This window comes from Chionomys nivalis, chromosome X, assembly GCF_950005125.1.
Source record: "Chionomys nivalis chromosome X, mChiNiv1.1, whole genome shotgun sequence".
Lineage (NCBI taxonomy): Eukaryota > Metazoa > Chordata > Mammalia > Rodentia > Cricetidae > Chionomys > Chionomys nivalis.
The window spans coordinates 5,399,929-5,413,645 of NC_080112.1; the positions used below are offsets into that span (position 1 = coordinate 5,399,929).

General features: G+C 39.1%; 1 protein-coding gene across 2 annotated transcripts in view; it reads left to right on the forward strand.

Moving 5' to 3' along the window:
• The window catches only part of Ids (iduronate 2-sulfatase), a 204,976-nt gene that overhangs the window by 147,260 nt on the left and 43,999 nt on the right, over nt 1-13,717 (forward strand). Inside the window, exon 10 of one of the 2 annotated variants that reach the window (XM_057760041.1) lies at nt 11,368-11,471. The exons of the other annotated variant lie outside the window; for it this stretch is intronic. Within the exon in view, the coding sequence (XP_057616024.1) occupies nt 11,368-11,456 (89 nt within the window). The 3' untranslated portion in view covers nt 11,457-11,471. Of the gene's footprint in view, nt 1-11,367; nt 11,472-13,717 lie in introns of those variants that run through there. 2 annotated transcript variants of the gene reach the window in all.

Below are 13,717 nucleotides of genomic sequence, written 5' to 3' on the forward strand. Positions count from 1 at the left end.
TTATAGTCCTTTAGGTATATACTGTACCCACGAGTGGTAAAATTGGATCATATTGAAGTTATAGCTTAGAGTTTTTGAGATATCTCCACAGTGGCTGGAGTGGTAGCGATGCAGTTTACGTGCCCACAAGTAGTATGTTAGAGTTCCTCCTTACTCACCTCAGCAGCTGCTGTCTTCCTTTGTTTTCTTGGTCACAACCACGATAACTTGTATGAGATCTCAAAGCAGATTTAATTTGAATTTATTTAATGGTTAATGATATTAAAAACAAGATATTTTTGACTCTTTTTACTTCTTTTGATGATAATCTATTCAGATAAGTATTCCGTTTATTGATTAAATGATCTTTAAAATTTTTCAGACCCTTAACTTATTCTAAATATTAATATTCACTAGATGTTTAGTTAGTAAAAATATTTTTTCAATCTATACGTTGTCTCTGTATTCTTGCTATTTTTTGCGTGTGCATAAATAAATATTTTTTAACTCCACGGGATCCCATTTGTGATGGAGGAGGGTCATCTGTCTATGTGTTATTCTCATTGGTTAATAAAGAAACTGCCTTGGCCTTTTGATAGGGCAGGATTTAGATAGGTGGAGCAGACAGAACAGAATGCTGGGAGAAAGAAAGCATAGTTAGTCAGATGCCATGGAGCCAGCTGCCAGGTCAGACATGCTGAATCTTTCCCAGTAAGCCATCACTTCGGGGTGGCACACAGATTATTAGAAATGGGTTAGTCAAGATGTGAGAGTTAGACAGTAAGAGGCTGAAACTAATGGGCCAGGCAGTGTTTAAATGAATACAATTTGTGTGTTGTTATTTTGGGTGTAAAGCTAACCATGCGGGAGCTGGGCCGTACAATAAGCAGGCTTGCCCACAGCTCCTTCTACACATTTGTCTACTCTTTCAGTTATTTCCTTTGCTATTGGAATTCTTTGCAGGATATATTTGCTTATCCCTATATCCTGAAGCATTTTCTCTTCGCTGCTCCAAAGTTTCAAGTTTGACATCTAGATTCTTAACCCTTTCTGAATTGAACTTTGTGCAGGATGAGAGACATGGGTCAAGTTTCATTTGTCTACAAATAGATATCCAGTTTCTTTTTTCAACAAATGCCTTTTACTTTCATTGAAAATTAGATTGCTGTAGCTTTATGAGTTCACTTCTGGGCCTTTTATTCTATTTCAGTTTTTGTGCCAGTAATATACAGTCTTTATTACTATGGTTTTGTAGTGAAGTATGAAATAAGGTATTGGGATAACTATTGGATATTTTTGACTTGGATTTATGTGGCTATTCACTATTTTTTGTTTATGTGCATGAAATTCAGAATTTTTCTAGATTCTAATGAATCACATTAGAATTTTTGATGGGGAATGAATTAAATCACATTGTAAAATAGAACTTTTTATATGATTTTAATTCTGTCAATCTGTGAACATAAAAGCATGATGGTTAGTATTAATTTTTATCTTTAACACAATTTAGAATCATTTAGGAAAGAAGCTTCTAGGCATGCCTATGAGATGTACCTGAATTAGGTTAATTGAATGACAAGACCCAATTCAACTTTGGGTATCATGAACTGGGGAAAAGAGGGAGAAAGAGAGTTGAATACAGTCATTCATTGTACTTTGCTTCCTGTCTGTAGATACAGTGTGACAGTTGCCTCAGGCTCCTGTTGCTATGACTTCTCTACCATGATGTTTATACTGAAAAAGTGTAGTAAGAAGATTGAAAGGGAGGAACCAGAGAGATAAAGAAAAATGTTGCAAAACAGGACATTCTAAAACATTTACTCTGGGTTCTTGAAACTTGGAGAAATGGTTTGGTGGGATTCTGGACTCTTGATTTTCCTGTGGCTAATGTCACCATTCAGTATCTATTGGAGAAGTGCTCCACATTCTCTAGAGCTCTCTTCATTGTAGGAGCTCCTACTTCTGTGTACCCAGTTTTACTTTGTATTTCATGATTTGAGCAGGTTACCTGACCCTCCTGAGGCTTCCCATTGGGCTCACAACCACTCATAACTCCAGTTCCAGGGGACCCGGTGCTCTCTTCTTGAACTTTGTGGGCACTCGACATGCATGTGATCACATACATACATGAAGGCAATATGCGTATCCATAAAACTAAATACAAACATCTAAAAGAAGCTAACAAGATAATTTGTGCTTCCAGCATGTAACATAGTACCAACTTTCCAAATCAGTCAATCAGCCTTGTAGAATGTTTAATATAGGTGTGGCTTTTTATGGGAACTTATTTCACAGAATATTCTTCTCTATCCCAGGTTTGCCTGGAATTCACAATGCTTCTACTTCTGCCATCCAGGTGCTAGGCACTGTCATTCACCAACATGTCTTGTAAAATCCCTCTAATTTTTAAAAGTCATGTAACTTCCTTCTTAGAACCACTTCTTTGAATTCCTGTAGTTATGCATATTATGTCTTCATTTTAATTTGACTCTAGAAAGTTTTTGAATCCCCACAAATCATCAGTGGCATACTGCTTGTTAAAATGTATATTGTTTAGTCTCTTCATGTTTATGTATTTTCTCTAATTTTTTTTGTTTTAAGATTTATTTATTTATTATGTATACAACATTCTGCCTCCATATATGCCCACATGCCAGAAGAGGGCACCAGATCTCATTACAGATGGTTGTGAACCACCATGTGGTTGCTGGGAATTGAACTCATGACCTCTGGAAGAGCAGCCAGTGCTCTTAACCACTGAGCCATCTCTCCAGCCTATTTTCTGTAATTTTGTGTGCTGCTTATTTCTACTCTTATTCTATTGAAATATGATAATTTACAAGAAATTATTTCATATTTTTGAGCTTATTAAGACTTGCTTAATGTTCTAAGAATGATGCATTTTGTAGAAGTTTCATGGCCTCTGCACCAAACATGTGGCTGTTTCAGTGGAATATTCTGTAGATATTTGTTAAGTCACTTTGTTTTGTAGGTCATTTAACTCTGATTTTTTTTTTTTGTTGATCTTTTGTTTAGATGACCTATCCATTGGTAACAGTGTGGTGTTGTAGGAGCTGCGGGCCTGTTTTTCATCCTGCCCGGCTCCTGCATGGCTAGCTTTACACCAGAAATAACAACACAGATTGTATTCATTTAAAAACTGCTTGACCCATTTCTGTTCATGTATGTAGCACCCCAAGGTGTGCTTACCGGGAAGATTCTAGCCTACGTCCATCCTGTGTCGGAGCTTCATCGTGTCTGCTCTGGAGAGGAGAGCATGGCGTCTGTCTCTCAGAGGAGCTGCCCTGCATCTCAGCTCACTTCCTCTTCCTCCCAGCATTCTATTCTGTTTACTCCACCCACCTATGTTTTAACCTATGAGGGCCAAGCAGTTTCTTTATTACTTAACCAATGAAATCAACAGATTGATATGACACTCCCACATCACTTCCCCTTTTTCTGTTTAAACAAAAAAAGGAAGGCTTTAACTTTAACATAGCAAAATTACATATGACAAAACAGTTATATCTATTTTATCTTTTATCATAACAATGGAAAACTATAACTATAACTATCTATCTATTCTTCAACTCCATCAAAGATTCCAGAAGAATACAATATTACCTAAGCAAACAAAAAGTAAGCAATTTTCAAAACTCTAGAAATGACAGAGACATCTCGCTGCCTGGACAGTCACCCAAAGTTTCTCTGTACCGTTGGGGCATCCATCTTCGGCCTACAGGCCCATAGTATCCAGAGACTTTTCCATGAAGCAGGAAATTTCAAAGGTAGTTCATTCACTATCTGCTGTGTCCTGCAGAATGTCTCACAGACTCTTTCATAAATCAGGAACCCTGAAAGACCATCTCACCTTTAGGCAAGTTCAGCAGTCCTCTCTCTGCGGGTTCTTTGTGTCCAGTTTATGCAATAGTCCAGGCAAGAGCAGTTTCTTGCCCAAATGGCTATCAAACTCCATAAGGTGCCTCTTCAATGCCCATCTTCTTCTTGAAGTAGATTGGTGCTGCCAGGAGCAGAGTGTCTCATTGTCATGAAAAACCCTAAGTTATTAAAACATTTAAAATACCATATTCTCTAGCCTTTGAAAAATATGATGAATGCCTATCTGAAATATATGCATGCACATCTAGAAAATCTAACTAACATGACTACAAACTTGACTATTATTGATAATTATCCATTAACAACCTATATACATTACATTTTTAAGTGAACTACACAATCATAATACCTTAATCAATATCAGAAATACATATACATATAATAAAATTGACCTTAAATTAATATCAGCAAACCAAGATTCATATCAATGCAAATTATTCACATCTATATCATCTCCCCCTTTAAATGTAAAAGAATATTTATAAATAATATATGGGAACATGGGCGCAGTTTTTTCTCTCCAAACTGCTTCCTGCTGAATGGGGGCGCTGTTATTCAGATCTTTCATGGAGTAACCTGTGTGCCAGGGTCATCTCAGTCGGCAGTTGAGTGAAGTAATTTTCTGAAGGGGTTCACAGCAACCCTTCAGGAGGGCGTGGTTTATCATACCATATTGGGTTCGAAGAAGCAATCCACAGTGTCTCATTTTCTGTGAAAACAAAAGAAGAAACTCTTTTCCAAAGTATCATATCCTTAGATCCAAATTCTGAAGTCAAGGTATTTTGAAAATATCTATCTTGGATTAGTTCAGCAACATTTATAAACAAATATCTTTTAGCAACTGTTGCTCCTTCCTCAGCATTCAAACAATTCAAACAGAGCATAATAGCATACAGTATCAAGATTCTCTGTGTATTTTCCATCTTTGTGCAGCTTTATTTTAACTCTATTTTGTTTATTTTTACTTTTATTTTATATTTTCTGTTTATCTTCATCCTGGAATAACTCTTTAGACCAGGCTGTCCTTGAACTCTCAGAGATCCGTCTGTCTCTGCCTCCCAGGCAGTGGGATTAAAGGCATGTGCTACCACACCTTGAAGTCTCAGAGGTCAATCTCCCTCTGCCTCCCAAGTGTTGGGATTAAAGGTGTGTACTACCACACCCAACTACTTTTTTATTTTTGTTTTTTTACTTTTAAGAACTTTATCTTTTAGCCTGTATATATTTTTAAACACACTGTAAATCATTTAAAGTTTTTTTTGTCTTTGAATCTTTTTTTTACTGTATCTCTCTTTTTTTGACCACACGAGCCTTTAAATTACTGAGCAATATGGGTAGGATTAAAGCCGTGGCTTTGCCAGCTAAATCCAGCCCATTTCTTAGCTTTTTAGCTTTATGGCAGAGGTACCGGCTGTAGCCATGTTTATCACCACAACTCTGTGGTGTTTTAAGGTCTTTGCCAACAAGCAAACTGCAGCATTACGTCCACAGACAAAAATCAAGTCCTCTCTCTGTAGTCGGCCCTCCTGCCTCAAACAGTCAGAGTTTGCCCTGGCAGGACGGCCCAGAAAGCCAGCATTTTAAATAAAACAGCACAACTTTTTTCCTGCTACAGCTGAAAACCGAAAAGCTTGTGTTTAGCTTTTTATCAACACCGTTTAAGTGTTTCGTAGCAGGACCTCTTAAAAGAGCAGCAAGGTTTGCAGCTAAAGCTGAGTCAGGAAGCCTCTCTTAGATGAGAGCGCTTGCTTGCCTCTAGCAAGCAGAGTAGACCCGAGAAATTGCTGCTACGAAGAAAACATGCTTTACTCTATTTTTTTTTCAAGCTTTTTGTGGATTTAGTTGTCCACACGTTGGGGGCCAATCTGTTGTAGGAGCTGCGGGCCTGCTTTTCATCCTGCCCGGCTCCTGCACGGCTAGCTTTACACCAGAAATAACAACACAGATTGTATTCATTTAAAAACTGCTTGACCCATTTCTGTTCATGTATGTAGCACCCCAAGGTGCGCTTACCGGGAAGATTCTAGCCTACGTCCATCCTGGGTCAGAGCTTCATCGTATCTGCTCTGGAGAGGAGAGCATGGCATCTGTCTCTCAGAGGAGCTGCCCTGCATCTGAGCTCACTTCCTTTTCCTCCCAGCATTCTATTCTGTTTACTCTACCCACCTATGTTTTAACCTATGAGGGCCAAGCAGTTTCTTTATTACTTAACCAATGAAATCAACAGATTTATATGACACTCCCACATCAGTGTGGGTATTGAAGTCATCCACTATTATTGTGTCAGGGTCTATCCATGTATTACCATTTATTTTGTGAAATTGACTGCATTAATATTCAATGTATATACATTTACACCAGTACACCAATTGCCTTGGAGAATTAAATGTTTGATCTCCTTTCAGGCTTGCTTTCATTTAATCCTTACTTTCTGTGCTCCTGTTCCTGCTTTATGAAAAGAAAATGCTAAAACTGTGCTGTTGTATTTGGGAAGTATATGACTTTTAAAGTTTTATGAAGGCTATCAGCTAATAGTTTCCTTTTACTTTTTGAGAAGAGTGGACATAGACATTTGAAATAATGCTGGAAATGTATTAAGATTATAATGACTCACAGTCATGGACAAAATGCTTTATGTGTTATGAGAAGACTATGAACCTTTTGGAGGGCCAAGAGTAAAATGCTGTTTTATTTTATTAATAATTTTACTTGTTCTTGATAATTTTATATATGTGTATAATGTATTTGTATTATATTCATCATCTATTGGCCTCAATTAACCTTTTTCTCCAATGCTGGAACCCTTCTTCTTTCCAACAAGTTCCTCTTCCTACTTTCATGTCTTTTTATGTGATTAAATAAGTTTAAGTTGGGGTTACTATAGGCTTACTAATGAAAGAACATGAGCATGAATGAAGAGTTATTAAATGGAACATGGACAATTTGCTAGTAGCTACATAAGGAAGTGACTTCCTCTCCCTTTAGTAGGAGGCTGCTTATATTTCCTGGCTGCTTAGCCCTGAAATAACACACAGAAACTATATTATTTCCAATACTGTTTAAACATATTTTTGGCTAACTCATGTCTTAAATTAACCCATTTTTACTAATTTGTGTATGGCCATGTAGCTGTGGCTTACCAGGTGAAGTTTTAGCACATCTGCTCCCAGAAGTGGCTACTTGGCATCTGCTGACTCTGACGTCTTTCTCCCAGCATTCACTTTAGTTTGCCATGCCTAGCTCTTGCTATTCTGCCCTGTGTAGACCTAAGACACTTTATTAAACAAAGGTGTTCACAGCATCCAGAGGGGATCCCATATCACCTCCTCTACCAGCAATTAATTTCCATTTATACCTCAGGGAGGGGTGAGGCATTATCAGCCCTTCCTTCATGTATGATTGTCTTTGGGTTTCTATTGCTGTGAAGAGACACCATGACCACAGCAACTCTTATAAAGGAAAAACATTTAATTGGGCTTGCTTACATTTTCAGAGGTTTGGTCCATTATCATCATAGTGTAACATGGTGGTGTGTAGGCAGACATGGTGTTGAAGAAGTAGATGATAGTCCTACATCTTGATAGGCAGGCAACAGGAAGTAGTGGTCTGAGATACTGGGTATGGCCTGAGCATGGATGAGACCTCAAAGTCAATCTCCATAGTGACATACTTCCTCCAAGAAGACCACAATTACTTCAAAAGGCCATACCTCCTAATAGTGCCTCTCCCTTTGGGAGGCATTTTCTTTCAAACCACTGCATTAATGTTGATATGCTCCAGTTTGTGAAGATAATCATAACTGCTATGAATTCATCAGTGCAATGTCTATATCATGTCCAGAAGATAGCATTTCATACTAGTCTTCCTTATGATTCATTCCTTGTTGCTCCTTTTCTATGATAATCTATGAGCCTTGGAGAGGGTGATATCGATATCCTATTTATGGCTGAGCACTTTATAGTCACTTTGTTTTGGCACTTTGATCAGTTTTGAGTCTCTGCATTAACTACTACCTACTGCAAAAAAGATGCTTCTCTGACCTGTGTTGAGAGCAGCACTGATCTATAGCTATAATCTCATAAACTTTTAGAAAGCAGTTTAACAGCATATCCATTTAGCAAAACAACAGTGGTAAGTCCTCCCTCAGGATTTTGATCTCCCCAGCCTTGAGTTTTTGATTATGTTTACAATATGTAATTTTTCTCCTATGGAGTAGACCTAAAGTCCAATCAGAAGGAATTAGTTTCCATTAAAACAGTCATGCCACTGTTGTATTAGTGGGCACATGTTTCCTTGCACATTGGTATTGTGTAGCACATAGGGTTTACTGCTAGATAGACTATTGTATTGATGTATATTCTCCCTTTCTAGCCCACATAGCACCATCTTGCACAAAGAAAGCTATCCAGTATGGAGAAAGGTTCCTGGTTTTATCATCTAGTTCTGGTGAGCACTTAAAAGTAATAACAATTTCCTTTATTATTTTGAGGGCCTCTGGGGTCTTCTTGACCATCACTAATAGGGATAAACCTGACACTTGTTAAGGAGATTTTTGTTTAATAACAGCATCTCTTAGAACATCATTTTATACCCGTAAAGTATACTTCTGTCTGTTTATTTTTATTTTAGCTATAATTTTAAACCAGCTTATAAAATAGAGGGCTTCCATCTAACTTTTTTATACTTCCTTAGTTTGGACCATATCAATCATTAGTCAAGAAAATATCCCACAGATTTGCCCACAGGACAATCTGGTGGCTCCATTTTCTCAATTGATATTCCCTCTTCTCAAATTATTTTAATCTGTGTTAAATTTACATGCAAACTTTCTAGCTTACCTCATTGTCTTTTCTTCTGAGTATAATGTCTTTTGAGATGTTCTTCTCATTTCTGTGTTTTATGAACTTTGGTTATGATATGTAGTGGTATGTTTTTATGTGGTTAGTCTATTTTGGGTGTGCTTCAGATTATATATTTATTGTTTTCAATAAGTTTGGAAAATTCTAGTAATAATTTATCTATTTATTGTCTGTATTTGTCATCTATATCCGTCTTTAGCCATCACCTATATAACTTGTTCCCTTTTATTTTGTGGCAATACAATAAATGTGTATGAAAACTTGAACTTCTAAGATTAGACTGAGTGGGGTATTGTTGTTCTTTATAGAGTGTTGGGCTTTATCCTGTTATGCAAGGATGTATTCACTGGGCTTCTTTCTGAGGACCACTGGACATCTGTACTCAAAGGTTCTTTGAGTGTTCTTTCTTGATTATCATTTCCATTCTAATATAATATTATCACCTCAGTCGTTACCATAGAACATTTATTATAATTATCTTTGAGCCAGGAGCCTTTGTGACTATTTTGTCTTCTGTTGAATGTGCTTTACTAAGTAACCATGAGTTGTTAAGCAATTTAAGATATATTTGCTATTAGCACTTCCCCAGCTGTGCACATACTTTCTTTTGTGCTATTTATATGTCTATGTATTTGAATATAGATGTTTGCCTAATAATGTAAAGATTAAATTTATAATGTCTACATGGGAGCCCATTTGTTGTAGGAGTCCATTTGTTTGTTCCCTACTGCTCAACCCCAAAATAATCACACAGAAAACATATCATTTGCAATACTGTATGGTAAATAGCTTAAGCATATTTCTGGCTAAATCATATCTTAAATTAACCCATCTACATTAATATATGTATTGTCACGAGGCTGTGGCTTACCTGGTAAAGTTCTGGTGTCTGTCTCCCGCGGGGCTACATGGCTTCTCTCTCACCCCACCTTCTTTCTCACAGGATTCAGTTTAGTTTCACCCACACAGCTCTGTTCTGCCCTGGTCTGCTATAGGCTCAAAGCAGTTCTTTACTAATCGATGGTAATCACAGCATACAGAGGGGAATCACACAGCACCTCCCATTTTCTGTTTAAATAAAAAGGAAGGTTTTCATTTTAACACAGAAAAATTACATATAACAAAACAGGTATCAAGTAAGAACTGCAGTTACAATATTTATATTTACTTCATCTTTTATCATAACTAAGGAAAACTATAACTATCTATTTTTCAACTCCATCAAAGATAGATATGATATTACCTACATTAACAGGAAGTGCATTGTAAGCAACTTCAAAAACTCTAGAATTGGCAGAGATATCTCACTGCCTGGAGAGTCAACCAAAGTTCTTCTGTACCATTGAGGCACCCATCTTCAGCCTACTGGTCCATAGTATCTATCAGACTTTTTCATGAAGCAGGAAATTTCAAAGACAATTCTGTCTATATTAGGAGTTTGTCAGTAACTTTCTTCTGTGTCCTGCAGAATGTCTGGCAGACTCAACCCTGAAGGATTGTTTAACCTTTAGGCAAGTTCAGCAGTCATTTCTCTATGGGTCATGCATGTCTAGTTCATACAGCATAATATCAAACAGTCCAGGCAAGAACAGTTTCTTGCCCAAATGACTAGTTGCCAGAAGCAAAGACCTGTATTTTGAGATCTGCATTGAAAGACCTGGATAACTTCGAGTATCCCTAAAGAAAGCCCTGGATAAATTCAGGTTCCCCACCCCCCCACCCCCAGCAGGAAGAAAATAGCCAAAAATCCAAGCAGGAAGAGAAGAATCAAAAATCTAGGATTAGCCGGTTAGTGACTGTTTCAGGTACTAGCTGAAGATAAAGTTAGGTTGTAATCTTGAGAATAATCTTGAGAAACAGGGAGTTTCCCCCTTGTGATTGTCATTGTACTGTGTTTTAGGAACTAGCTGATTATGACCTTGGGAGTGGTCCTGAGAGGCAGGGAGTTGCCCCCTTGTGATCTTCACTGGTATTTTCAGATTTTTCTGTGACACACTTCCTGCCAATTCCGGATCACTGGGCTGTGTTTTTTTTCCCTTAAAAATTGGTTCTCCTGGTCACTCGGGGTTGAACTCTCCCCCTGCGTGGGTTATGAGTCTCGGCCCCAGTGCACTGGTTCCCATCTCATCTCATCAATTAAAGCCTCCTGTGATTGCAGCAAGGACAGTCTCTCGTGAGTTACTGGGGGGTCATGTTATCCCAAGACTTGAGTGAGAGTCTCCCCAGCACTGGGGGTCTTTGAGCATTTTGTTTACAGCCATCTTAAGCTCACAGATTAAGAAAAATATTTACCTCTATCCCCTCTGCAGAGTCTAGGAAATCAACCTGGCATCTTATCTCCTAGCAGAGACCTTCATGCACCAGGCTCTGGAATCTATTAGCATTTTCCTTTGTTAGTCAACAATCACAGACCCTCAGTATTTACTTATCAGCTAGGGATGTCTCCAGACCTGAATTCCAGCAGACCAGAGTTTCCTGACACACTGCCCTCCACCCTGACACCTCCCCCCCCTTTTGCCCATTTGCTATATAACAGCTTCTGAGGAAATAATAAACTAGACGGCTTGATCAGAAATCCTGTCTTGCCGTTATTTATCGTGTCTCTTGTCCTTTCATTCCTCTCCCCTAGGTTTATCAGGGACCACCGTTTGTATCCCGCTGGCTGGGATAACTAGTATATGCCATAAGGAGCCTCTTTGGTGCCTGTCTTCCTATTGAAGTTATTGGTGCTTCCAGGAGCAGATGTGTCTCGTTGTCATGAAAAGTTGTAAGTTCTTAAAACATTTTAAATGCCATTTTCTGAAGGTCTCTGAAAGATATGAAGAATACCTATATAACTGAAATATATCTCTATATATCTAGAAAACCTAACTAACATGACTACAAGCTTGACTATTATAGATGACTATTCACTTGTATTTCTTAATTATACATTTCATTTTTAATGAGGTACACAAACACAATACCTGAATCAAGAGCAGAAATATACATATACACAGTTTAACAAAATTGACCTTAAATTTGTATCAGTAAATCAAGATCCATACCAATGCTAATTATTCATATCTATAGCATATCCTCCTTTAAATGTAAACAAACATTTATAAACAATATTAGGGAATATGGGTGTTATTCTTTTGGTCCCTGCCCTAGCCACGCCCACTCCTTTTTTACCTCTGACCTCCGCCGCCATCTCTCTCTCTCTCTCCTTCTGTTCTCTCCCGGTGTACACACGGAGCTTTGCCTCTCTCCTCCTTCTCTCTCTCTCTCTCTCTCTCTCTCTCTCTCTCTCTCTCTCTCTCCCTTTCTCCCTTTCTCTCTCTCCTTAATAAATACTTATGGCTATTTTTTTGTGTCTATGTGTCTGTTACCCGCTACCACCGCCCACGTGGCACATGCCCTCCTGCTGGTGGGAAACTGTAGCCGCTTGTTTGTCACATGTCGGGCTCCACCAGCTCACCCGGGGATCTTTTTTTTTTTAATTAATCAATTTATTTATTTGTTAAAGATTTCTGCCTCACCCCCCGCCACCGCCTCCCATTTCCCCCCCTCCCCCAATCAACTCCCCCTCCCTCGTCTGCCCTAAGAGCAGTCAGGGTTCCCTGCCCTGTGGGAAGTCCAAGGACCCCCCACCTCCATCCAGGTCTAGTAAGGTGAGCATCCAAACTGCCTAGGCTCCCACAAAGCCAATACATGCAGTAGGATCAAAAACCCATTGCCATTGTTCTTGAGTTCTCAGTAGTCCTCATTGTCCGCTATGTTCAGCGAGTCCGGTTTTATCCCATGCTTTTTCAGACCCAGGCCAGCTGGCCTTGGTGAGTTCCCGCAAGAACATCCCCATTGTCTCAGTGTGTGGGTGCACCCCTCGTGGTCCTGAGTTCCTTGCTCATGCTCTCTCTCCTTCTGCTCCTGATTTGGACCTTCCTATACACTAAGGATAAGGAAGCAGAGAGGGAAATCAGAGAAGCATCATCTTTCACGATAGCCACAAATAGCATAAAATATCTCGGGGTTACTCTGACCAAGGAAGTGAAAGATCTATTTGACAAGAATTTTAAGTCTTTGAAGAAAGAAATTGAAGAGGACACCAGAAAATGGAAGAATCTCCCTTGCTTTTGGATTGGGAGGATCAACATAGTAAAAATGGCAATTCTACCAAAAGCAATCTATAGATTCAATGCAATCCCCATCAAAATCCCATCAAAATTCTTCACAGATCTGGAGAAGACAATAATCAACTTTATATGCAAAAACAAAAAACCCAGAATAGCCAAAACAATCTTATACAATAAAGGATCGGCTGGAGGCATTACCATCCCTGACTTCAAACTCTATTACAGAGCTACAGTATTAAAAACAGTTTGGTATTAGCATAAAAACAGAGACGTTGACTAATGGAATCGAATAGAAGACCCGGACTTTAACCCACAAACCTATGAACACCTGATTTTTGATAAAGGAGCTAAAAGTATACAATGGAAAAAAGAGAGCATCTTCAACAAATTGTGCTGGCAAAACTGGATGCCACCTGGATCTTGCAGGGACCCAGAACCGTCTCTGCCGGGCTAGCAGCTGTGCCACAAACATCTTAGAAACATTTTAGGAATAAAACTGGTGCCACGTGACTCCCGAACCAGGTTCTTTTCCACTTCACCGGCTTCCCTAATTGCTTCAATCGGTGCTTCAATGGGTGAGTGTCTCCCCGCTCTGCTTTGGTTGCCTCCCTTTGCCAGAGTTGTGTGGATGCCTGCCATGCATCCCCCGCTTGCCGCTAGTAACCTACAACGTCCTGGCAGCCTGCTGGAGAGACCGCCCACCCCGCCATCAGGGGCCGGAGCTTCAGCTGGTGCTGCCCAGAGCTCTGCCCTCTGCCTCCCGAGGCATGGTTCGCCTGGGCACGGCTTTACGAATCCTCTTAAATCTTCTTCGGCTAGCTTAACCACCCCCTTTTAGCCCAGAGATTTCTGTTGAGCTCCCGG